The sequence below is a fragment of the Cherax quadricarinatus genome, chromosome 85 (assembly GCF_038502225.1).
Source record: "Cherax quadricarinatus isolate ZL_2023a chromosome 85, ASM3850222v1, whole genome shotgun sequence".
NCBI classification, from domain to species: domain Eukaryota; kingdom Metazoa; phylum Arthropoda; class Malacostraca; order Decapoda; family Parastacidae; genus Cherax; species Cherax quadricarinatus.
The window spans coordinates 8,189,676-8,217,411 of NC_091376.1; the positions used below are offsets into that span (position 1 = coordinate 8,189,676).

The following is a 27,736-nucleotide window of genomic DNA, read 5'->3' on the forward strand; positions in this document are numbered from 1 at the left end:
TACACCTGCTGCCTCTGTATTTAACTGAAAAAGCCTATTGTGTAGGTAAAGCATTTCAACAATGAAGATATTCAACTGTTGTACATGTATCTTAATCATCAACTTGTTTGTATTTTATACCATTTTCCACATGGAATCACCTTTCCTTCCTTGGAGAAACTTGTGGGGTTACCACTTAATTACATATTATTATCATAATAATTTCCTTCCTTCCTTGGATCAAGTCTGATTACCTCTCATTTCACAGACACTGATTCATTCAGTTTAACACTTCCTCATAAATATAAACATAATTAGATTAGTTTTCCATAACATAGTTTCTGAATGCAAGTGCACTAACTCGTCTAAATAAAAGTGTAAGACAAATATACAGTAGTAACGTACACAGCCTTTATTACAAGGTAACAAACAATTTTGTCGCTGATGTATGATAGCAGTGGGGCGAGTGGCTTCAAGCACAGCATACAGCTTACTTGTTAGTACGCATGAAATTTACACAAAATCGGGCGTACCAGTGCTTAAAATAGTTATGTCATTCAACTTAGTTGAATGGCTGTAATCTTGCTGGTGGTCACAGTTGTCTGGGGAATCACTTTTCATATCCCAGTAAAACCATATAAAATATGACTAAAATAGTCACTTTGCAATAGTTTTTTGAAGTTGTCCTTCAAGTGTGTCTGTATAATCCATTAAATTTTTTGCACGTTTCTGAATATAATTGAAGAAGTGTGCATTGGTGTTGATGGGCTCTTAATAAAAAGACTCAGGGCTAACCTTCTCTCTGAATCTAATAATACTTTTTAAATCACACACGGTTGTAAAATTTATATTGAAAGTATTTTATATTTTATGCACATACTTTAACCCGTAAACGGTCCAAGCAGATCTACGTTCACGTGTGTTGTGCTACAAAAGTAGATCTTAAGTTTTTTTTTACATATTTTCAATTATAACAAGAAAAAAGTAGATCGAAGTTTTTTTACACATTTTCAAATGTAGAAAAACAAAAAGATCTACTTTTTTTACATACTTTAAAATGTTGAAAAAATGTATATACAGTGGACCCCCGCATAACGATTACCTCCGAATGCGACCAATTATGTAAGTGTATTTATGTAAGTGCGTTTGTATGTGTATGTTTGGGGGTCTGAAGTGGACTAATCTGCTTCACAATATTTCTTATGGGAACAAATTCGGTCAGTACTGGCACCTGAACATACTTCTGGAGTGAAAAAATATCGTTAACCGGGGGTCCACTGTATGTATATGTTTGGACCGTTTACGGGTTAAGTACAGTTAATAGGTATCAATAATGTGTAAAAATAGACACTGTATGCCCTTGCCTGTACTATGCTTAAGCTTTTTTCCTTTTGTTTTTTTAATTACTGGGGTGCCTGTAGGGTTCTCCAGGAACTTTAGTAGAGCTGTTACATTAATAATTTATTGGAGTTTAGAAGTAATGCTGGATATTTTAACTTAATATAATAATATTTATGTTATTCATATAAACAGTTTTTTGTTTATTTTTATCAGCTATGCTGTCAGACTTGCTTTTCAAATGTTAAAACTACTTACCTACCCACTCACCCAGTGATACAGTCAGTTACCAGTGAAGCAATAAGCTATGTCGGTCTGTTTTAAGGCATTGGTAATTTACTGTGTCTAGATTTACATTTGTTTCTCCGCACTATTTTCAGTAAAGTAAACTTAAGTAAACCAAGATTAACCATTTAGAATGTAACAATTATTATTATATTCATGGGGAGAGCACTTAACCATACAGGGTCGTACAGCAACTGTGAAACGGGAGGGTAATCAGCTTCAGTCCTAGGAAGGAGAGGTCATGTCTAATTCATTACATGAACAGCCTGCCTCATTGGTGTCAAGGAACCTCTCTTGAGAGACAAAGTATAACAAAAACAATCTCTTAAATTAAAAACATGTTTAGATAGGGTAGTATACACCATCCATCAAAGAGACATGGATATACATGTGTATTCTCAGTGGTTCCTCCTTCCTCAGGTTACAGTGCTACACTGGGTGTCATACAACATTATAACCCTAATCCCGGGCACAGTCACCACCCTGTGACCTCCACAGTACATTAAATTTCAGTACTGCAATATCTACACTTTTAATAATTTGAGTATTATGCTCACATTATTTAAAGGCCTAATTTCAATTTATAACTTGAAGTTCAAACATGCTTTACTTCAAATTAGTGTCGTCACAGGTGCTGTACGGCCCCTGTTAGTTTAGCACTTCTCCATGAATATAATAGTACATGCAATATACCACAGACTTCAACACACACTGATGTGCACATAGCTATGTACTAGTAGTTCTATATGACCCTGATAGACTTAGCAGTGTTTAATATATAAAATGGGAAAGAAGTATACAGAAGTAATTTTTGCAGAGTGGAAGAACAATGGAATGACTTAAAGAAGAAGGTAGCATTGTAGCACTTGTTACCTGTAAAAACTAAGATAAATACTGAAGACAGGACACCATGAGCTTACCTCTGCTTTTGTGGATACATATATGCACGAATTAAATAATTTGGTAGTCTTGGTACTATAGTGTGCAGCGGGATATAGTGGTGCTAGTATGACTATGCTAAATCTGAGTCTGTAAATGAATGCATTGCTAAGGTTCAGCTGTAATGCACAGTGTCCTTGCTGAGAACCTGACTTAAAGCTAATAATACCCTTGCTGTTAACTACAATCTAGATGACATATTCACTGGAAACTTTATGCTTGTTCAAGCATTGCATTAAATGAAGTCTTCCAAGAGATTTCCTGATGCTGGTGAAAGCCTCTTGATTCAAGGAGTTGGAGATTTGCATACCTTCCTTGGATCAAACCTGATTGCCTCCCATTCCTCAAGGGGCTGTATAACCCCTATGAGTTTAAAGTTTTCTCTGTGGAATATGTAACAAGGCTGGGAGTCTTATCAGGTGAGATTGAGGTTGAGAGCCTCAGTAATAGGTGAAGTCCTCAACAAAGCAGGAGCAGGCAGCGGGGATCTGGAAGACGTCGACCACTGGCTTGAGAGTTGGGTGGTAAGGATCTACACACAGCAGACGTACATAGCTGTAGCGCTGCACACAACTTGATTTGTAACATGGAGGCAGGTACTCACACCGCTTCCCTCCGTAGCTGCTGGCCCAGACACCCACAGCACACCAGGGTGACAACCAGAGGAAGCAGGAAGAATTCATTAGGTTAATGATGTACTTCCATGCATCTTCAAGGGGATACCATGTTACCCATGAAGGTCTTATGATTCAAGAAATAAGAACTATTTCCCTGGACCAAACCTGATCACCACTTATTTCCAGGCACTATATGACCCCTATGAGTTTAATGCTTCCCCACGAATTTATTAATAATAAACAAAAGCTCATCAACAGCTGTAGATAAAAACAACTTAATGTTTTGGTCTCTTAGACTATTATAAAACTGATAATCTGATTATGGTCCAGGAATGGTCTGATTTTCAATTTATGGGTCATGAATTGGCAATTAGCACATGAAGAACCAAACCTTAACTCCTTGCTTACTGGATTATCTACACGAGTTAAGCATTTTGCATGCTGTGCAACATTACAGTGGTTAATCTGAAGTATGGATAGCAGGTACTCTATATCTCACCTGCAGGTCTCAACTCTCATGGTCTGGGGAAACTTGTCAGTGTTGAGGATGGCGACCCACTCCCCTCTGAGGTTCTGTGCCCAGCCAGGTCTTACATACTCAACGGTGCTCTCACACACAAAGTGTCCCTCCCGTCTGAGGTGGTGACGTGCACCAGATGAGGAACTGGACACAGGTGGATAAGCTTCTTAACCTATGATAACTAACCCACAAACTAGAAATGGAAACTAGTAAATGTTTCAGTTCATTCGGAATACTTATATCACTTAATGTATTAATTATGCATAAAGTTACCTGAATTTTGGCTTACCATAGATGAGCAGTATAGAAATAATAAAGATATGTATTAACAAGTTGGGTGAGGAAAAAAGTTGATGTAACAATTTTATCATGCACCAAATACCCATCCTATGGGTGATAGTCTCATACCCATCATGGGGTGGCAGTCAAAGGATTAGAGGTACATAATGGGTACAGGGACTGGGCCTCAACATTTTTGTTTACTAAGCAAGTTACTCTGGTAAGTAACTGTTTACAAATTCAGAACAATAGTAATGATTTTTATACAGTCAAGAATTCAGTCACAAATATACAGGATACATTCAGCATTACTAGATTGAATATAAAAGTGTTAGACTGCACTTTTTCTGAGTCCCTTCATAAAAGTTAACTTGGTCACACTTCAACCCTGTCTTACTTTATATTCCCTCCTTGCTGATGGCCCTGACTCTGACTTAGGCTCACTTTTTGACTTTGTCAGCAACTGCTTTAGTACATGAACTTTGACGTATAGCCTTTAGCGTCCCTTCCAGCCTTTTTTTCCCCCTTACCTGTGATCCCCTTTCAACTAGCTGTTCACAGACCCGGCACTACTCTCTGCCCTGCAGCGCTGCATAACCCTTGTCGGTTTAGCGCTTTATTTGGTTATAATAATCACACTTCAACAGCAGGTCCATTAAAAACCACTTTCCTCTATGCACTCCTATCTAACATCACACTAGCCTGCTGGATGCTCAAGCTCATAAAACTTAAAGCGTCATGCACCTCCTCCCTCTAACCATTCCTGGGTGACCCCTTACCCTTCTACCTTCCACCCGAGATTTATATAGTAGCCTCTTTGTAAACATATCTTTGTCCAGCCTCTACATGCCTAACCACCACCTGTCAACACTGAGTTATACCTTTGGTTATTACATAGTGCTTTATGATTTCTATGCTTTGAATTTTCTTAATGATATTGCATTGAGTTTTGATTATAATAATCTTCATGATATTCACATCACACATTGCTCTCAAACACGACATCTCTGCTGCCTCCAACCTCCTTTCCACTACAGCATTCAAGACCCATGACTCAGACCCACATGACAGTGTTGTTATCATGATACTTGGGTAAATTCTGTGTTTTGCCTTCATAGATGAACTTCTTTCTTTCCACAGGTACTTCAATTCACCACCCACCTATTTCCCTTCATCTGTTCTTTGGTTCACTTCATCTTTCACAGATTTATCTGCTGACATATTCATTTTCAAACAACCTCTTTCACCAATCGAATATTAAATGTATCAATACCTACACCTTTTATTACCCTCATTACCTTGCTCTATTCTACATTTGTTCACTTTTTATTTTGACTTTTTTTTTTTTTTAACACTTTGACGGTCTCCCACTGAGGTAAAGTCACCTGATAAAACACTTAAACTGTCACACGTTCAGTCAGTCTTGCCAAAAGGGCGCCGACATCACAGTTCAGATTTATTTATTTATTTATTTATTTATTTATTTACAATTTGAGCACACATACAGAGGTACAAAAAAAATACAGATAAGAGCAGCATGCCAAAGCCACTTATACTATGCATAGCATTACGGGCTGGCTTAAAATTAACTTAAGATTAACTAAGCAATGATGAAATCAGTGATAAAACATTAATGTAAACAGATTACTATAAAGCACAAGTGAGTATTACAAAGACAGGTCATATGGTTGCATGCATTGTTGTACATTCAGTCGTATGGAGAATTCTGTTAGGTAGTGTATTTAAAAAATAGCAAAGTTAGATTGGGTTTTAGGTTAAACATTTATGTGATATAATTGTGAGAAACATTTAAGATATACAATTTATAAGGTTCAGTTATTCAGTATTTATTTGGTTTTGGGTGAGTAAGTGATCTTTGAGAAGAGACTTGAATTTATAAACAGGTATTGTTTCTTTTATATTTACAGGTAATGAATTCCAGATTTTAGGGCCTTTTATGTGCATTGAGTTTTTGCATAGTGTGAGATGGACACGAGGAACATCAAAGAGTGATCTGTGCCTTGTGTTATGGTCATGTGTTCTGTTGAGGTTGGCAAGGAGATGTTTGAGGGGAGGGTTAATATCAGAGTTAAGTGTTCTATGTATGTAATAGGTGCAGTAATAAGTATGGATGTTTTGTATGGTGAGTAGGTTTAGTGTATTGAATATTGGTGGAGTGTGCTGCCTGAAGTGAGAATTTGTTATCATTCTAACTGCAGCCTTTTGTTGGGTAATTAGTGGTCTGAGATGGTTAATTGTTGTTGAGCCCCATGCACAAATTCCATAGGTGAGATAGGGGTAAATAAGAGAGTGATATAGGGCCAGGAGGGCTGACTGTGGAGCATAGTACCATATCTTCGATAGTATGCCTACAGTCTTGGAATTTTTTTTATAAATTTGTTGTATATGTGTATGAAATTTGAGTCTATTATCAAGGTGGATTCCTAAGAATTTTCCCTCTGTTAGCTTTGTGATAGGTGATCCGTTTATCATTATGTTAAGAGGGACATCTGTAGCTCTGTTACCAAACTGAATGAAGTAGGTTTTGTCAATGTTTAGTGTAAGTTTGTCAGTCCTCATCCAGGTAGATATTTTCTGTAATTCGGTATTTACAGTATTGGCTAGCGTGACTGGGCTCGGGTGGGAGAAGACGTATGTAGTGTCATCTGCAAATAGTGTGGGTTTGAGTAATTGCGAAGCATTTGGTAGGTCATTTATGTATAGGAGAAAGAGAAGAGGGCCAAGGACACTTCCCTGTGGGACACCAACTACCCATCTTTGCTGGCACTGTACTTTCCACCTCCAGGACTCGAGTCCAGCATACCTTCCCAAATTTATCAACTAACATTTGTAATTTGCTTTTAGAATCAACTTAAAAACTCATCAGCAAAGAGTAACTGGGATGACTCCCACTTTGTATCAAGAGCAAACATCTTAGTCTCACTGCTCTTCCCAGTACCTTAGCATTTACTTCTTCCACAACCTCATCCATAAATATGTTAAACAACCATGGTGACATAACACATCCCTGCTGAAGCTCTACTTTCACTGACCCCTCAAGGAAGGTTCCTTGATGTTGGTGAGGGGCTCTTGATTTAGGGAATTAGATCTGTGCTCCAGTTCCCCGAATTAAGCCTGAATGCCTTCCACATCCCCCCCCCAGGCGCTGTATAATCCTCCGGGTTTAGCGCTTCCCCCTTGATTATAATAATAATAATCTACTTTCACTGAGAAATATTCCCTCTCCTACATACCCTAACCTGAGCCACACACTCAGCATAAAAACTCTTATTAACTGCTTACAGTAACCTATCACCTGTTCCATACATTTGCAACATCTGTCACATGGATTCCCTCTCCACTCTATCATATGCTTTTTCTAAATCAATAAATGCTAACAGCTCAGTTTAAGCAAGTCACTTAATTTTGTTGGGTTATCCTGGTGGGTATTTACACTGTGTGATTATTCTACTTACCTGTACCTGTCCTCCTCACTTTCTATGCTTCAGTGTCAATGCTTGACCTACCTATTTCCTTCCCTTAATAAATCCTACTTGTTTCTCAATAATCCTGTTTTCTCTCTTACCACTGACCCTTTAAATAATTATTTTACCCTAAACTTGTATGGTATATTAAACGGTTATCGCCCTATAATTGTATATAATTACACTTACACACACACACACACACACACACACATTTGTGTACCATCTACGTCAGGCCCATACTGGAGTATGCAGCACCAGTTTGGAATCCACACCTAGTCAAGCACGTCAAGAAATTAGAGAAAGTTTGCAACAAGACTAGTCCCAGAGCTACGGGGATTGTCCTATGAAGAAAGGTTGAGGGAAATCAGCCTGACGACACTGGAGGCAAGGAGGGTCAGGGGAGACATGATAACGACATATAAAATACTGCGTGGAATAGACGAGGTGGACAAAGACGGGATGTTCCAGAGAAGGGACACAGACACAAGAGGTCACAATTGGAAGTTGGAGACTCGGATGAATCAAAGGGATGTTAGGAAGTATTTCTTCAGTCATAGAGTAGTCAAGCCGTGGAATAGCCTAGAAAGTGAAGTAGTGGAGGCGGGAACCATACATAGTTTTAAGGCGAGGTATGATAAAGCTCATGGAGCAGGGAGAGAGAGGACCTAGTAGTAATCAGTGAAGAGGCAGGGCCAGGAGCTATGAATCGACCCCTGCAACCACAAATAGGTGAGTACACACAAAAGAAGACCGCAGACAGAGTACAGTCTAGGTGGCCAAAGACTGCAAACCTCACTCAAGGAAAATGATCTTGGGGTGAGTATAATACCGAGCATATCTCCTGAGGCTCACACTAACCAGATATGGGCGCCTGGCAAACCTGAGAATAGCGTTCCAATACTTCAGTAAGGAATCGTTCAAGACTCTGTACAACGTGTATTTCAGGCCCATACTGCAGTATGCAGAACCAGTTTGGAACACACACCTGTTCAAGCACGTCAAGAAATTTGAGAAAGTGCAAAGATTTGTAACAAGACTAGTTCCAGAGCTAATGGGAATGTCCTATGAAGAAAAGTTAAAAGAAATCAGCCTGACGACACTGAAGGACAGGAGGGTCAGGGACGACATGATAACTACATACAAAATATTATGAGGAATTGACAAGGTAGACAGAGACAGGCTGTTCCAGAGATGGGACACAGAAACAAGGGGTCAGAATTGGAAGTTAAAAACTCAGATGAATCGAAGGGATGTTACGAAGTATTTCTTTAGAGTTGTCAAGAAGTGGAATAGTCTGGCAAGTGACGTAGTGGAGGCAGGAACTACACACAGTTTTAAGACGAGGTATGTTAAAGCTCATGGAGCAGGGAGAGAGAGGACCAAGTAGCGACCAGTGAAGAGACGGGCCAGTAGTTATGAATCGACCCCTGCAACCAGAAACAGGTGAGTCCACGTAAGTACATTTAATGTTACCGTACCTGTAGTGGCGAGTGACATTCTCATAGTAGATAATATCGTGGGTGGGGAAGCGATACAGGTCGCCATATATGTGACGAATATCATTGTAGTATCGATCAATAATGGCATTAACCTTGTCTCTGTAAGAGAGAGAGGCGGTTAATATAGGACCGCTATTTTGGTAACGTGGTTAAAATACGATTGATAACTAAAATTAACATAAATAACGGATATAACTACATATACTTGGGGAGAAAGAAAATGAGAGGGGGATGAGTGAGAATTAAGATTATACATATACATACGTAACTTGTCTGTGGGGTATAGCATGTATGAGATTAGTTATGAGTGGGCAGTACCCAGAGTACTGCCCCAGTACTCACAGTGGGTAGTTACGATCATAGAGGCAGTAGTTGCTTGTTCCAGCACACTGTGGTCGTTGACCTCTCACCACCTGGGAGGTCACCACCTGGGAGGTCACAACCTCTGTGGTAGGAAAGATGTGGTCACTTCACCTGCTTCTAGCTTCACACAGCACAGTCCTAGCGTCACACCCAGTAACATACATATGTATACATACGTACATATATACTGTTATGTATGATAATCTATGTAACTGTATTTGTGTATACCTGAATAAGCTTACTTATACGCCTAGCACACACCTAGCACCACACACCTAGCACACACCTAGCACCACACACCTAGCACACACCTAGCACCACACACCTAGCACCACACACCAAGCACCACACACCTAGCACCACACACCTAGCACCACACACCTAGCACCACACACCTAGCACCACACACCTAGCACACACCTAGCACCACACACCTAGCACACACCTAGCACCACACACCTAGCACCACACACCAAGCACCACACACCTAGCACCACACACCTAGCACCACACACCTAGCACACACCTAGCACCACACACCTAGCACACACCTAGCACCACACACCTAGCACCACACACCAAGCACCACACACCTAGCACCACACACCTAGCACCACACACCTAGCACCACACACCTAGCACCACACACCTAGCACCACACCAAGCACCACACACCTAGCACACACCTAGCACCACACACCAAGCACCACACACCTAGCACCACACACCTAGCACCACACACCTAGCACCACACACCTAGCACCACACACCTAGCACCACACACCTAGCACCACACACCTAGCACCACACCTAGCACCACACACCTAGCACCACACACCTAGCACCACACACCTAGCACCACACACCTAGCACCACACACCTAGCACCACACACCTAGCACCACACACCTAGCACCACACACCTAGCACCACACACCTAGCACCACACACCTAGCACCACACACCTAGCACCACACACCTAGCACCACACACCTAGCACCACACACCTAGCACCACACACCTAGCACCACACACCAAGCACCACACACCTAGCACCACACACCAAGCACCACACACCTAGCACCACACACCAAGCACCACACACCTAGCACCACACACCTAGCACCACACACCTAGCACCACACACCAAGCACCACACACCTAGCACCACACACCTAGCACCACACACCAAGCACCACACACCTAGCACCACACACCTAGCACCACACACCTAGCACCACACACCAAGCACCACACACCTAGCACCACACACCAAGCACCACACACCTAGCACCACACACCTAGCACCACACACCAAGCACCACACACCTAGCACCACACGTCTAGCACTATTTTTAGCACACAGCACCACATGCCCAGTACCATACGCCTAGCACACACCTAGCACCACACACCCAGCACACACCTAGCACACACCTAGCACCACACACTTAGCACACACCTAGCACCACACACTAAGCACACACCTAGCACCACACACCAAGCACCACACACCTAGCACCACACATCTAGCACCACACACCTAGCACCACACGTCTAGCACTATTTTTAGCACACAGCACCACATGCCCAGTACCATACGCCTAGCACACACCTAGCACCACACACCCAGCACACACCTAGCACCACACACTTAGCACACACCTAGCACCACACACTTACCTGGAATTTACCTGGAGAGAGTTCCGGGGGTCAACGCCCCCGCGGCCCGGTCTGTGACCAGGCCTCCTGGTGGATCAGAGCCTGTTCAACCAGGCTGTTGCTGCTGGCTGCACGCAAACCAACGTACGAGCCACAGCCCGGCTGATCAGGAACTGACTTTAGGTGCTTGTCCAGTGCCAGCTTGAAGACTGCCAGGGGTCTGTTGGTAATCCCCCTTATGTGTGCTGGGAGGCAGTTGAACAGTCTCGGGCCCCTGACACTTATTGTATGGTCTCTTAACGTGCTAGTGACACCCCTGCTTTTCATTGGGGGGATGGTGCATCGTCTGCCAAGTCTTTTGCTTTCGTAGTGAGTGATTTTCGTGTGCAAGTTCGGTACTAGTCCCTCTAGGATTTTCCAGGTGTATATAATCATGTATCTCTCCCTCCTGCGTTCCAGGGAATACAGGTTTAGGAACCTCAAGCGCTCCCAGTAATTGAGGTGTTTTATCTCCGTTATGCGCGCCGTGAAAGTTCTGCCTTGAAAGGTGCTGTTAGTGTGCAGCAATATTCCAGCCTAGATAGAACAAGTGACCTGAAGAGTGTCATCATGGGCTTGGCCTCCCTAGTTTTGAAGGTTCTCATTATCCATCCTGTCATTTTTCTAGCAGATGCGATTAGCACACACCTAGCACCACACACCAAGCACCACACACCTAGCACCACACACCTAGCACCACACACCAAGCACCACACACCTAGCACATCTCTCCCCAGTCTCACTTTTAACTCATCAAAGACCTTGATGCTGGTGAAGGTATGTTGAGTCAAAGACCTGAAGCTATACCCATCATAAGCACTACATAACATACGGCTTTAGTACTCTCCCGAGAATGTACCAATAACCAATACTAAATAATAATAATATTAGGACACTAACCTGGTACAGAAATGGAGGCTGGATGGAGTGTGGGCAGACGGAGGCCCACAGGACCAGGTACACTGCCCACAGCTGCTGCAACAAGAACAGTCGTATTTTATGATGCTGAGATAGTGGGGCTCTTCATCCAAGGAATTGGACTTGCTCCTCTTTGATGGAACCTGATTGCTTTCCATTCCCTCTCTCCAAAGTGCTGTGTATGACCCGCACGGGTCATACACAGCGCCTTTGTGGTTGCAGAAGTCGAGTCATCACTCCTGTACTCACCTAGTTGTGGTTGCAGAGGTCGAGTCATCACTCCTGTACTCACCTAGTTGTGGTTGCAGAGGTCGAGTCATCACTCCTGTACTCACCTAGTTGTGGTTGCAGAAGTCGAGTCACCACTCCTGTACTCACCTAGTTGTGGTTGCAGAGGTCGAGTCACCACTCCTGTGTTCACCTAGTTGTGGTTGCAGAGGTGTATGACCCCTACGGGTCATACACAGCGCCTTTGTGGTTGCAGAAGTCGAGTCATCACTCCTATACTCACCTAGTTGTGGTTGCAGAGGTCGAGTCATCACTCCTGTACTCACCTAGTTGTGGTTGCAGAGGTCGAGTCATCACTCCTGTACTCACCTAGTTGTGGTTGCAGAAGTCGAGTCACCACTCCTGTACTCACCTAGTTGTGGTTGCAGAGGTCGAGTCACCACTCCTGTGCTCACCTAGTTGTGGTTGCAGAGGTCGAGTCACCACTCCTGTACTCACCTAATTGTGGTTGCAGAGGTCGAGTCATCACTCCTGTACTCACCTAGTTGTGGTTGCAGAAGTCGAGTCACCACTCCTGTACTCACCTAGTTGTGGTTGCAGAGGTCGAGTCACCACTCCTGCACTCACCTAGTTGTGGTTGCAGAAGTAGAGTCACCACTCCTGTACTCACCTAGTTGTGGTTGCAGAGGTCGAGTCACCACTCCTGTACTCACCTAGTTGTGGTTGCAGAAGTAGAGTCACCACTCCTGTACTCACCTAGTTGTGGTTGCAGAAGTCGAGTCATCACTCCTGTACTCACCTAGTTGTGGTTGCAGAAGTCGAGTCATCACTCCTGTACTCACCTAGTTGTGGTTGCAGGGGTCTAGTCACAGCTCTTGGTCCCTTCTCTTCACTGGTCTCTACTAAACTGTCTTAGATACATTGTAAACAAGACATTAAGAATGCGTCACACGCCACAGTCTGCTCTGACGTGAAATCCTATGTTATACATGTCTCTACCTCTCTCTTGTGCTGTATTCAGATCATGGTTTACGTGAGGGATGGTGGTAGTAATAGTCGTAGTGGTAGTAACAGCAGTAATAGTAGCCGTAGTCTTGTAGTATTAACATTTACCGAACACCTTAATCACGTAGATCACTTAGCACTCATAGCCATAAAATACAACCACAAAATAAACAGATAAAATCAAACAAAATCCTCTATCATCAACACTAAACACAGATAAATGCTATCACACTTGAGTTAAAAGAACCTGTGATAACTGAGCATCTTACAGGACTTCAATATAGGGTTCGATGCTCCAGATGCCACATTATGTACTAATTTGGGTAAATTTACAAGAGTTTATATTTACAATCACCTAAGAGAGAGTCTGTACTGTATAAAACCTACTCAATTTTGTCACTGCCTTATTTAGTCTTAAGTTCGCCCGAAATGCTCTGCATATTAAGAGATTTCGTTCGGATTTTTAACCCCGGAGGGTTAGCCACCCAGGATAACCCAAGAAAGTCAGTGCGTCATCGAGGACTGTCTAACTTATTTCCATTGGGGTCCTTAATCTTGTCCCCCAGGATGCGACCCACACCAGTCGACTAACACCCAGGTACCTATTTGCTGCTAGGTGAACAGGACAACAGGTGTAGGGAAACGTGTCGAAATGTTTCCACCCGCCGGGAATCGAACCCGGGCCCTCCGTGTGTGAAGCGGGAGCTTTAGCCACCAGGCCACCGGGCCACGAGAGGTATACATGTGTAATTATCGTGTAATCATAAGAGATGGTGAAAATTTGAAGCCGATCAGGTAAGTCATTCTTTAGTTGTTGCACAGATTTTAACAATTTCAAAGTTTTTGTTTTTAATTATTTTACTAATATCCGAGAGAGGATTGGAACTTAAATCTAAGGGAGGGACCTTATACTTACACTAGGGAGGGACCTTATACTTACACTAGGGAGGGACCTTATACTTACACTAGGGAGGAACCTTATACTTACACTAGGGAGGGACCTTATACTTACACTACGGAGGGACCTTATACTTACACTAGGGAGGGACCTTATACTTACACTAGGGAGGGACCTTATACTTACACTAGGGAGGGACCTTATACTTACACTACGGAGGGACCTTATACTTACACTAGGGAGGGACCTTGTACTTACACTACGGAGGGACCTTATACTTACACTACGGAGGGACCTTATACTTACACTAGGGAGGGACCTTATACTTACACTAGGGAGGGACCTTATACTTACACTAGGGAGGGACCTTATACTTACACTAGGGAGGGACCTTATACTTACACTAGGGAGGGACCTTATACTTACACTAGGGAGGGACCTTATACTTACACTAGGGAGGGACCTTATACTTACACTACGGAGGGACCTTATACTTACACTAGGGAGGGACCTTGTACTTACACTACGGAGGGACCTTATACTTACACTACGGAGGGACCTTATACTTACACTAGGGAGGGACCTTATACTTACACTAGGGAGGGACCTTATACTTACACTAGGGAAGGACCTTATACTTACACTTGGGAGAGTCCTTATACTTACTCTAAGGAGGGACCTTAGACTTACACTAGGGAGGGACCTTATACTTACACTAGGGAGGGACCTTATACTTACACTAGGGAGGGACCTTATACTTACACTACGGAGGGACCTTATACTTACACTGGAGTTTACCTGGAGTTTACCTGGAGAGAGTTTCGGGGGTCAACGCCCCCGCGGCCCGGTCTGTGACCAGGCCTCCTGGTGGATCAGCGCCTGATCAACCAGGCTGTTGCTGCTGGCTGCACGCAAACCAACGTACGAGCCACAGCCCGGCTGATCAGGAACTGCCTTTAGGTGCTTGTCCAGTGCCAGCTTGAAGACTGCCAGGGGTCTGTTGGTAATCCCCCTTATGTGTGCTGGGAGGCAGTTGAACAGTCTCGGTCCCCTGACACTTATTGTATGGTCTCTTAACGTGCTAGTGACACCCCTGCTTTTCATTGGGGGGATGGTGCATCGTCTGCCAAGTCTTTTGCTTTCGTAGTGAGTGATTTTCGTGTGCAAGTTCGGTACTAGTCCCTCTAGGATTTTCCAGGTGTATATAATCATGTATCTCTCCCTCCTGCGTTCCAGGGAATACAGGTTTAGAAACCTCAAGCGCTCCCAGTAATTGAGGTGTTTTATCTCCGTTATGCGCGCCGTGAAAGTTCTCTGTACATTTTCTAGGTCGGCAATTTCACCTGCCTTGAAAGGTGCTGTTAGAGTGCAGCAATATTCCAGCCTAGATAGAACAAGTGACCTGAAGAGTGTCATCATGGGCTTGGCCTCCCTAGTTTTGAAGGTTCTCATTATCCATCCTGTCATTTTTCTAGCAGATGCGATTGATACAATGTTATGGTCCTTGAAGGTGAGATCCTCCGACATAATCACTCCCAGGTCTTTGACGTTGGTGTTTCGCTCTATTTTGTGGCCAGAATTTGTTTTGTACTCTGATGAAGATTTAATTTCCTCATGTTTACCATATCTGAGTAATTGAAATTTCTCATCGTTGAACTTCATATTGTTTTCTGCAGCCCACTGAAAGATTTGGTTGATGTCCGCCTGGAGCCTTGCAGTGTCTGCAATGGAAGACACTGTCATGCAGATTCGGGTGTCATCTGCAAAGGAAGACACGGTGCTGTGGCTGACATCCTTGTCTATGTCGGATATGAGGATGAGGAACAAGATGGGAGCTAGTACTGTGCCTTGTGGAACAGAGCTTTTCACCGTAGCTGCCTCGGACTTTACTCTGTTGACGACTACTCTCTGTGTTCTGTTAGTGAGGAAATTATAGATCCATCGACCAACTTTTCCTGTTATTCCTTTAGCGCGCATTTTGTGCGCTATTACGCCATGGTCACACTTGTCGAAGGCTTTTGCAAAGTCTGTATATATTACATCTGCATTCTTTTTGTCTTCTAGTGCATTTAGGACCTTGTCGTAGTGATCCAGTAGTTGAGACAGACAGGAGCGACCTGTTCTAAACCCATGTTGCCCTGGGTTGTGTAACTGATGGGTTTCTAGATGGGTGGTGATCTTGCTTCTTAGGACCCTTTCAAAGATTTTTATGATATGGGATGTTAGTGCTATTGGTCTGTAGTTCTTTGCTGTTGCTTTACTGCCCCCTTTGTGGAGTGGGGCTATGTCTGTTGTTTTTAGTAACTGAGGGACGACCCCCGTGTCCATGCTCCCTCTCCATAGGATGGAAAAGGCTCGTGATAGGGGCTTCTTGCAGTTCTTGATGAACACAGAGTTCCATGAGTCTGGCCCTGGGGCAGAGTGCATGGGCATGTCATTTATCGCCTGTTCGAAGTCATTTGGCGTCAGGATAACATCGGATAGGCTTGTGTTAATCAAATTTTGTGGCTCTCTCATAAAAAATTCATTTTGATCTTCGACTCTCAGTCTGGTTAGCGGCTTGCTAAAAACTGAGTCATATTGGGACTTGAGTAGCTCACTCATTTCCTTGCTGTCATCTGTGTAGGACCCATCTTGTTTAAGTAGGGGCCCAATACTGGACGTTGTTCTCGATTTTGATTTGGCATAGGAGAAGAAATACTTTGGGTTTCTTTCGATTTCATTTATGGCTTTTAGTTCTTCCCGCGATTCCTGACTCCTAAAGGATTCTTTTAGCTTAAGTTCGATGCTTGCTATTTCTCTGACCAGTGTCTCCCTGCGCATTTCTGATATATTGACCTCTTTTAGCCGCTCTGTTATTCTTTTCCGTCGCCTGTAAAGGGAGCGCCTGTCTCTTTCTATTTTACATCTACTCCTCCTTTTTCTTAGAGGAATAAGCCTTGTGCATACATCGAGTGCCACCGAGTTAATCTGTTCTAGGCATAAGTTTGGGTCTGTGTTGCTTAGTATATCTTCCCAGCTTATATCGGTTAGGACTTGGTTTACTTGGTCCCACTTTATGTTTTTGTTATTGAAGTTGAATTTGGTGAATGCTCCCTCGTGACTAGTCTCATTTTGTCGGTCTGAGGCTCCACGCATACATGTCTGAACCTCAATTATGTTGTGATCTGAGTATATTGTTTTTGATATGGTGACATTTCTTATCAGATCATCATTGTTAGTGAAGATGAGGTCTAGTGTATTCTCCAGTCTAGTAGGCTCTATTATTTGCTGGTTTAAATTGAATTTTGTGCAGAGATTTAAAAGCTCGTGTGAGTGTGAGTTTTCATCAGAGCTGCCTCCTGGTGTTATTACTGCAACAATATTATTTGCTATATTCCTCCATTTTAGGTGCCTTAAGTTGAAATCCCCCAGGAGCAAGATGTTGGGTGCAGGAGCTGGAAGATTTTCCAGACAGTGGTCAATTTTTAACAGCTGTTCCTGGAATTGCTGGGATGTTGCATCCGGAGGCTTGTAGACTACCACAATGACTAGGTTTTGGTTCTCGACCTTTACTGCTAAAACTTCCACTACGTCATTTGAGGCATTAAGCAGTTCTGTGCAAACAAGTGACTCTGCAATGTACAGGCCAACCCCCCCCTTTTGCCTGTTCACTCTGTCACATCTGTATAGGTTGTAACCTGGGATCCATATTTCGTTGTCCAAGTGATCCTTTATGTGGGTCTCAGTGAAAGCCGCGAACATTGCCTTTGCCTCTGCAAGCAGTCCACGGATGAAAGGTATTTTGTTGTTTATTGCTGGCTTTAGACCCTGTATATTTGCAAAGAAGAATGTTATCGGACTGGTGGTATTGTTGGTACTGGGGGGGGGATTTTTTTTCCGGCATTAGTATCTGTATCTGTTGGTTTGGAGTGGAGGCCATCGACTGTGGTTCCACTCCAGGAATGACTGGATTTGGTGTACGATTTCTGCCATTTCCTGCCAGTTTTTTTTCCTTCCTGGCACTAAAAAACCTCTCCCTCTTGAGTGGCTGTGGCTACCCAGGTTTTCCCATGGCCTGGATGTTTTGTATCTTTTTGTCCCCTTTAGATGGTATGCCTGGCAATTTAAGTTATAGCACAGTCTTTCCTGTACTGAAGAGGTACACATTTCAGGGTGAAAAAGCTTACAGGAAGGGAGTTTGCATTTTCCTGTTGTCATATGGGCATGACATTTTCTAGGGTGGTCATAGTTGCATGTCCCATCTGTTTTTCCAGATTTCCCATGCCAGCAGATACCAAGTGCATAGTATGTGCACAGGCTTGGTTTCCGTTTGCCTTGGGTTTCTGTGACTGTATTCCCTGTTGGTGCATGTTTCCCTGTCTTATTCCTATCCTCCTTAGCACCAACAATGGAGCTCCCACCAGTTGTTTTTGGTAATTTATCCTCACTATTGCTATTGGAGTCCTCTTGTTTGCTATTTCCTGCGGTATTTCTGGTTTGCAATATTGGTTTTATCTTATCTTTGACTACACTTGTTTCCCTACTATGGCTCCTGTCCTCTATGAGGTCATTTATATGTATTCCTTCCTGCGTATAATTCCCGACTACCTGGACAAAATCTCCAGCTTCACCATTACTGTCTACCAGGACAGTATCTCCAGCTTCACCATTTCTGTCTCCCAGGACAGCACCTCCAGCTTCACCATTACTGTCTCCCAGGACAGTATCTCCAGCTTCACCATTACTGTCTCCCAGGACAGCACCTCCAGCTTCACCATTACTGTCTCCCAGGACAGCACTATCAGCCCTACATTTACTGACTACCAGGACATCACCTCCAGCCTTACAGTTTGTGACTACATGGCCAGTATCAAGGGCAGTACCATTCAGCCCGGACTTTTTATGTTCCCATCTGTTGTAGAAAGCTTCCAGGTTTTCTATGAAAGCAGCTTTGATGTTATCCTCTTTTAATACCCTTGTGATTTTAGTCCACAGATTTTCCTCATTTGGGCATACCCAAAAACACTTCTCTGTTTTAATACTGCTTGTAGCTAGTTCTGGGATATCTGCACAAGGAGCGTGACACCAATTTCCACAAAAATGACAATTTATCCATGTGGTAGCCCGTTTGTTTGACTGACCACAGACTACACACAGCTTCATAATGATTTGAATGGTTGATTTACTGCAAGTCTACTAGCAACCTCTTGAATATTATATTAATAACCTTAAATGAAGCTCTAGCTATTTGTATTTCTGTTTCTAACTCTTTTTGTATATTGGACAGCTTACCGTCACGTTCCTGATTTTTAATGTTTGTGTTTATAAGGGCGCCTACAAACCCATCCGTTTACAGTCTGCTTTATTGTCCAACGAAACTGTTTGAAACCAGTCCCGGGTTCGGACCAGTCAAGGGTTCGGACCAGTCAAGGGTTCGGACCAGTCGATCTGCTCTGATCAGTGGGTCACTTATTTAAAACATACTGGTCGGTGATTTGAGCTAACACATGAAGGATCTACTGGAAATTATCTACCCGAGTAATATGTGATTTGACTGATACAAAAGTATAACTTGCGTGTTGAAGAGCCGGTGATATCTGGCAGCTCCTACAATGACGTACAGTCGACCTCTTTGTTTATCAATCGCTGTATCTGGCTTTTCTATTTTTGTTTTTCCGTCTCCACCACAATAAATGCTATATTATCACTATAGTTGACTGGTGCAAATTTTGGAGGAAGGACGCTTTTTCTGTAGTAATAATTGCTTCTCGTTGTGTATATTGCGACCGCTGGTAACTACAGGTTATATGAAATTCACAGTAACGTCTCGTATTTCAAGAAAATGAAACTAATGAAAGTCACTCCACTCCACTAAGTACCATTATAATACTGGTTAGTTGCTACTACAACACTGTATTCTGCTATTCACTGGTATCACTAGATTATATGCGAGTACACTAGCAGGCCAGGAAGATTATTAAAAATAGCTGACCTGTGGTAAGTTTCTGGCGACTTCTGGCACCTGCCTCTATAGGCTTATCACTTCATTTACAAATTCACCTGTTTTCAAATGACACTTTAGCCTTTATCATCAATATACTAGGGAGCCACTGTAGTATACACTATACACTATGTATACTCAATGCTTTCAGGGAGACTTTCTTTCCTCTGACACAACGTTCAATTATTATTATTTTTTTCACACGGGAAACAGGGAGGGACCTTGTACTTACACTACGGAGGGACCTTATACTTACACTAGGGAGGGACCTTATACTTACACTAGGGAGGGACCTTATACTTACACTAGGGAGGGACCTTATACTTACACTAGGGAGGGACCTTATACTTACACTAGGGAGGGACCTTATACTTACACTAGGGAGGGACCTTATACTTACACTAGGGGGACCTTATACTTACACTAGGGAGGGACCTTATACTTACACTAGGGAGGGACCTTATACTTACACTAGGGAGGGACCTTATACTTACACTAGGGAGGGACCTTATACTTACACTAGGGAGGGACCTTATACTTACACTAGGGAGGGACCTTATACTTACACTAGGGAGGGACCTTATACTTACACTAGGGGGACCTTATACTTACACTAGGGAGGGACCTTATACTTACACTAGGGAGGGACCTTATACTTACACTAGGGAGGGACCTTATACTTACACTAGGGGGACCTTATACTTACACTAGGGAGGGACCTTATACTTACACTAGGGAGGGACCTTATACTTACACTAGGGAGGGACCTTATACTTACACTAGGGAGGGACCTTATACTTACACTAGGGGGACCTTATACTTACACTAGGGAGGGACCTTATACTTACACTAGGGAGGGACCTTATACTTACACTACGGGGACCTTATACTTACACTAGGGAGGGACCTTATACTTACACTAGAGAGGGACCTTATACTTACACTAGGGAGGGACTACGGAGGGACCTTATACTTGTACTTACACTAGGGAGGGACCTTATACTTACACTAGGGAGGGACCTTATACTTACACTAGGGAGGGACCTTATACTTACACTAGGGAGGGACCTTATACTTACACTAGGGAGGGACCTTATACTTACACTAGGGAGGGACCTTATACTTACACTAGGGACCTTATACCTACACTAGGGAGGGACCTTATACTTACACTAGGGAGGGACCTTATACTTACACTAGGGAGGGACCTTATACTTACACTAGGGAGGGACCTTGTACTTACACTAGGGAGGGACCTTATACTTACACTAGGGAGGGACCTTATACTTACACTAGGGAGGGACCTTATACTTACACTAGGGAGGGACCTTATACTTACACTAGGGAGGGACCTTATACTTACACTAGGGAGGGACCTTATACTTACACTAGGGAGGGACCTTGTACTTACACTAGGGAGGGACCTTATACTTACACTAGGGAGGGACCTTATACTTACACTAGGGAGGGACCTTGTACTTACACTAGGGAGGGACCTTATACTTACACTAGGGAGGGACCTTATACTTACACTAGGGAGGGACCTTATACTTACACTAGGGAGGGACCTTATACTTACACTAGGGAGCGACCTTATACTTACACTAGGGAGGGACCTTATACTTACACTAGGGAGGGACCTTATACTTACACTAGGGAGGGACCTTATACTTACACTAGGAAGGGACCTTACACTAGGGATGGACCTTATACTTACACTAGGAAGGGACGTTACACTAGGGAGGGACCTTATACTTACACTAGGAAGGGACCTTACACTAGGGAGGGACCTTATACTTACACTAGGGAGGGATCTTATACTTACACTAGGGAGGGACCTTATATTTACACTAGGGAGGGATCTTATACTTACACTAGGGAGGGACCTTATACTTACACTAGGGAAGGACCTTATACTTACACTTGGGAGAGTCCTTATACTTACTCTAGGAAGGGACTTAGACTTACACTAGGGAGGGACCTTATACTTACACTAGGAAGGGACCTTACACTAGGGAGGGACCTTATACTTACACTAGGTCCTTATACTTACTCTAAAGGGACTTAGACTTACACTAGGGAGCGACCTTATACTTACACTAGGAAGGGACTTATACTTACACTAGGGAGGGACCTTATATTTACACTAGGGAGGGACCTTATACTTACCCTAGGGAGGGACCTTATACTTACACTAGGGAAGGGACCTTACACTAGGGAGGGACTTATACTTACTACTTACACTAGGAAGGGACCTTACACTAGGGAGGGACCTTATACTTACACTAGGAAGGGACCTTACACTAGGGAGGGACCTTATACTTACACTAGGAAGGGACCTTACACTAGGGAGGGACCTTATACTTACACTAGGAAGGGACCTTACACTAGGGACGGACCTTATACTCACACGTGGGGGGGGACCTTCTGACTGAGGAAGGTTCTCTGCAGAGTAATGGTTCGGTGATACTGACAAGATGTGGAATAAGATACTTAGGCTCAGTTCAGAACATTTACTAGAGTGGTTTCCTCAGTCGTCTGTGTTCTACATAATTCTAGGAGAGGTCACTAGGTATTTAAGAGGGATCAGAAATTTAGATCATTGGAAGAAATAAACTGTCACTGCCCTTCAGGTTTCTGTGAGAAAGTGACCTATTTATTCCTTGAGAAAGGGAGGCACAGTATACTTAGTTCTGAGGGACGTACCATCTATCTAGATGGGAAGGAGGGACCATCCACCTAGATGTAAAGGAGGGACCATCCACCTAGGTGTAAAGGAGGGACCATCTACCTTGAGAAAGGGACCATCTACCTTGTAAAGGAGGGACCATCCACATAGGTGTGAGACCATCTACCTAAAAGGATGGATATCTACCTAGGTCTAAAGGAGGGACCATCCACCTAGGTGGGAGGCACCATCTACCTAGGTCTAAAGGAGGGACCATCTACCTAGTTGGGAAGGAGGGACCATCCACCTAGGTGTGAAGGAGGGACCATCCACCTAGGTGTAAAGGAGGGACCATCTACCTAGGTGTAAAGGAGGGACCATCTACCTAGGTGTAAAGGAGGGACCATCCACATAGGTGTAAAGGAGGGACCATCTACCTAGGTGTAAAGGAGGGACCATCTACCTAGGTGTAAAGGAGGGACCATCCACCTAGGTGTAAAGGAGGGACCATCTACCTAGGTGTAAAGGAGGGACCATCTACCTAGGTGTAAAGGAGGGACCATCCACCTAGGTGTAAAGGAGGGACCATCTACCTAGGTGTAAAGGAGGGACCATCTACCTAGGTGTAAAGGAGGGACCATCCACCTAGGTGTAAAGGAGGGACCATCTACCTAGGTGTAAAGGAGGGACCATCCACCTAGGTGTAAAGGAGGGACCATCCACCTAGGTGTAAAGGAGGGACCATCTACCTAGGTGTAAAGGAGGGACCATCTACCTAGGTGTAAAGGAGGGACCATCTACCTAGGTGTAAAGGAGGGACCATCCACCTAGGTATAAAGGAGGGACCATCTACCTAGGTGTAAAGGAGGGACCATCCACCTAGGTGTAAAGGAGGGACCATCTACCTAGGTGTAAAGGAGGGACCATCTACCTAGGTGTAAAGGAGGGACCATCTACCTAGGTGTAAAGGAGGGACCATCTACCTAGGTGTAAAGGAGGGACCATCTACCTAGGTGTAAAGGAGGGACCATCTACCTAGGTGTAAAGGAGGGACCATCCACCTAGGTGTAAAGGAGGGACCATCCACCTAGGTGTAAAGGAGGGACCATCTACCTAGGTGTAAAGGAGGGACCATCTACCTAGGTGTAAAGGAGGGACCATCCACCTAGGTGTAAAGGAGGGACCATCTACCTAGGTGTAAAGGAGGGACCATCCACCTAGGTGTAAAGGAGGGACCATCCACCTAGGTGTAAAGGAGGGACCATCCACCTAGGTGTGAAGAAGGAAACATCTAGCAAGACATACAGGAGGGAACGTCATACTTACAGTCAAAGTATCGTTCAGGCAGGAAGTGCAGTATCTTACTGGATCTTAGAAGTGGTTCCCGATCTGCAATGAACAACACTTCTTAGTTATTATATTCACGGGGAAGCCCTAAACCGGTAAGGGGGGCCATGCACCGCCTGGGAAATGGAAGGTAATTACGTTTAATGGGATTCACTGCAGCTCGAGAACTTCACAGCATCAACACGCCTTCCTTGGAGTTTACAATTGAAATTTGTGTATATTATTATTTATATTAGATGTGGAGGTATTGATTGTAAGTAGCAAGGTAACTCGTACTGTATCGGACCCTGTGGTTGAGGTGCTAGTTTAAATTAGGAGGAAAGGTAGTGTAGAAAAGTGAAAGTTACCATCTTCAGTGTTTCAGATGAGTGAGTGGTGGTTGCTGGTGGTGGTGGTTGCTGGTGGTGGTTGCTGGTGCTGGTGGTTGCTGGTGCTGGTGGTTGCTGGTGCTGGTGGTTGCTGGTGGTGGTGGTTGCTGGTGCTGGTGGTTGCTGGTGGTGGTGGTTGCTGGTGGTGGTGGTTGCTGGTGGTGGTGGTTGCTGGTGCTGGTGGTTGCTGGTGCTGGTGGTTGCTGGTGGTGGTGGTTGCTGGTGGTGGTGGTTGCTGGTGGTGGTGGTTGCTGGTGGTGGTTGCTGGCGGCGGTGGCTGCCGCGGTACCGGCTGCGCTGGCCGGTGGTGGCTTGCTGGCGGTGGTGGCGTTGGTGCGGTGGCTGGTGGTGGTATTGCTGGTGGTTGGCTGCGCGGTGGTCGCCGGTGCAGCTGGTGCGGTGCGGTGGTGCTGGCTGGCGGTGCCGATGGTGGCTGGCGGTGGTGGTGCTGGTGGTGGTGGCTGCTGGCGCTGGTGGTTGGCTGCGGTGGTGGCTGGCTGGTGGTGGGGTGGTATTGGCTGTGCGCTGGTGGTTGCTGGCGCCTGGCGCTGGCGCCTGGTGGTCACGGTGGTGGCTGGCTGGCGCTGGGTGCTGGCGCCTGGCTGGCGCTGGTGGTGCTGGCGCCGGTGGTTCATTGCTGGTGGTTGCTGCGCCGGTGGTTCAGCTGCGCGGTGGTGCTGGCGGTGGTGGCCGATGGCTGCGCTGGTGGTGGTGTTGGTGGTTGCCGCCAGGTGGCTGCTGCAGGTGGCTGGCTGCTGGTGGTGGTGGTTGCTGGTGCTGGTGCTGCGGTGGTGCCGGTGGTGGTTGGCTGCGGCGGTGGTGCTGGTGGTGGTGGTTGCTGGCGCTGGTGCTGCTGGTGGTGGTTGCTGCTGGTGGTGGTGGCATTGGTGGTGGTGGTTACTGCTGGTTGGCGGTGGTTGCTGGTGCTGGTGCTGCAGGTGGGCTGCTGGCGGTGGTGTATTGCTGGTGCGGTTGCTGGTGGTCCGGCTGGCTGGTGGTTCCGCCTGGGTATTGGTGGCTGCTGGCGCCGGTTGCTGCGCTGGTGGCTGCTGCAGGTGCCCTGCCGGCGGTGGCCGGCTGCCGCTGGTGGTCCGGGTGGCCGCTGGTGGTGGCTGCTGGTGCCGGCGCTGCGGTCGCTGGCGCTGGTGGTGGCTGCGCCGGTGGCAGCTGCGCGGGTGGCGGCTGGCGCCGGGTGGTGCTGCTGGTGGCTGCTGTGGTGGTGGTTGCTGGTGGTGCGCCGGCTGCGCCGGGGTGGTTGCCGCCGGTGGCGGCGCTGGCCGGGTGGCCGCTGCAGGTGGCCGCGGTGCCGCTGGGCGCCAGGTCCGGGTGGCGCGGTGGCCGCTGGCGCCGGTGGCCGCGGTGGCGGTGGCTGGCCGGCGGCCAGCTGGTTGGCGCCGGTGGTTGCGGTGGTGGTGCTGGCGGTGGCTCGCTGGTGCCGGTGGTCGCTGGTGCCGGTGGTTGCTGGTGGTGGTGCTGGCGCTGGTGGCGCTGGCGGCGGTGGCTGCTGCCGTTGCGGCCTGGCTGGCCGCTGGCGCTGGTGGCCGGCTGGTGGTGCTGGTGGTTGCTGGTGCCGGTACGCTGGCGCTGGTGGCCGGTGCGGTGGTCAGGTGCGGTGGTGGTCTGGCGGTGGCTGCGGTGGTGGTTGCTGCGGTGGTGCGGCGGTGGTGGTGCGGTGGCTGCTGCGGCGGTGGTCACTGGTGGTGGCTGCTGGGTGGTGGTGGTTGCTGGCTGGTGGCTGCCGCTGGTACCGCTGGTGGTGGTGGCTGCTGGTGCCGGTGGTCAGCGTGCCGGTGGCCGCTGGCAGCCTTGGTGGTGGTGGCCTTGCTGCGCTGGTGGTCGCTGGTGGCTGCTGGCGGTGGTGGTGCTGCGCCTGGTGGTTGCTGGATGCCGGTGGCTGCTGCGCTGGTGGCAAGTGGCTGGCGGTGGTGCTGGCAGGCGGTGGTGGCTGCAGGTGGTGGCGCTGGTGGTGGTGGTTACGGTGCTGGTGGTTGCTGGTGGTGGTGCTGCGGTGGTGCTGGTGGTGGTGGCTTGGTTGGTGCTGGTGCCAGGTTGGTGGTGGCCGGCTGCTGCCGCTGGTGGTCAGCTGGGTGGCCCGGTGGCCTTGCTGGTGGTGGTGGTTACGCGGCGCTGGTGGTGGTAGCTGGTGCTGGTGGTCGCTGGTGCGGTGGTGGCTGCTGGTGGTGGTGGCTGCGCTGGTGGCTGCTGCAGGTAGGCTGCTGGTGCCGGTGGCTTGCTGGCAGGTGGCCGCTGGCGGTGGCTGGCAGGTGGCGGTGCTGCAGGTGGTGGTGCTGCGGTGGCCGCTGGAGGTGGCTGCTGGCGCTGGTGGTCCATTGGTGGTGGCGGTTCATTGGTGGTGGTGGCTGCTGGCGGCGGTGGCCGGTTGGCCGCTGGTGGTTGCTGCAGGTGGTGGTGGCGGTGCCAGGTGCTGGCCGCCGGTGGTTCGCTGGCGGTGGTGGCTGCCGCTGGTGGTTGCCGGCGGTGGTGGCGCCGGTGCCGGTGGTCAGCGGTATGGCCGGCGGCCGGTGGCTGCGGTGGTGGCCGCTGGTGGTGGTTGCAAGGCGCTGGTGGTCAGGCAGGTGGCTGGCAAGGTTGGCTGCAGGTGGTTCCGCTGGCAGGCGGCCGCTGCGGTGGCTGCTGGTGGTGGTGGCCTTGCTGGTGCAGGTGGCGGCTGGCCGCGGTGGTTGCGGGCGGCGGTGGCTGCTGGCCGCCGGTGGTTCGCTGGCGGTGGTGGCTGCTGGTGCGGTGGCTGGTGCTGGTGGTGCTGGCGCCGGTGGTTCCGCTGGAGCGGTGGTTGCTGGCGGTGGTCGGCTGCGCTGGTGGCCGCTGCGCCGGTGGCCGGCAGGTTGGTGGTTGCTGCAAGGTGCTGGTGCTGGTGGCTGTGGTGGTGGCTGCTGCGCTGGTGGTCTTGGCGCTGGTGGTTCGCTGCGGTGGTGGCTGGGCTGGTGGCTGCTGGCAGCCAGGTGGTACTGGACCGGGTGGCTTAGCTTCGGGTGCGGTGGCGGCGTTGGGTGCTGCGCTGGCGCCGGTGGCTGCTGGTGGTCAGCTGCGCTGGTTGCTGGCGGCCGCGCGCTGGCTGGCCGCTGGCGCTGGTGGCCGCTGGTGCTGGTGGCTGCTGGGGTGCGGTGGTCCGCTGGCGCTGGTGGTCAAGGGGTGGCCGCTGGTTGCCGGTGCTGGTGGCATTGCTGGTGCTGGTGGTCGCTGGTAATTACTGGGCCGCGGTGGCCGCTGGCGGTGGCTGGCTGCTGGCTTGCGCCGGTGGTCCGCTGGTGCCGGTGGTCAGTTGGTGGCGGTGCTGCGCTGGTGGTCGGTGCAGG

The 27,736-nt window shown here is 47.0% G+C and overlaps 1 protein-coding gene across 3 annotated transcripts in view; it reads right to left on the reverse strand.

The window, feature by feature from the left end:
- Positions 1–376: 376 nt before the first annotated feature.
- Positions 377–27,736, reverse strand: part of LOC128703159 (neurotrophin 1) — a 43,404-nt gene continuing 16,044 nt past the window's right edge. For 2 of the 3 annotated variants that reach the window (XM_070103323.1, XM_070103324.1), the window contains 6 exons: positions 24,034–24,096; positions 11,908–11,982; positions 9,287–9,389; positions 8,924–9,043; positions 3,658–3,822; positions 377–3,162 (listed from right to left, as the gene is read on the reverse strand). In XM_070103323.1, the coding sequence (XP_069959424.1) occupies positions 2,982–3,162; positions 3,658–3,822; positions 8,924–9,043; positions 9,287–9,389; positions 11,908–11,982; positions 24,034–24,096 (707 nt within the window). In that variant the 3' untranslated portion in view covers positions 377–2,981. The remainder of the gene's footprint in view (positions 3,163–3,657; positions 3,823–8,923; positions 9,044–9,286; positions 9,390–11,907; positions 11,983–24,033; positions 24,097–27,736) is intronic. The other variant, XM_070103325.1, reaches the window with a different exon arrangement.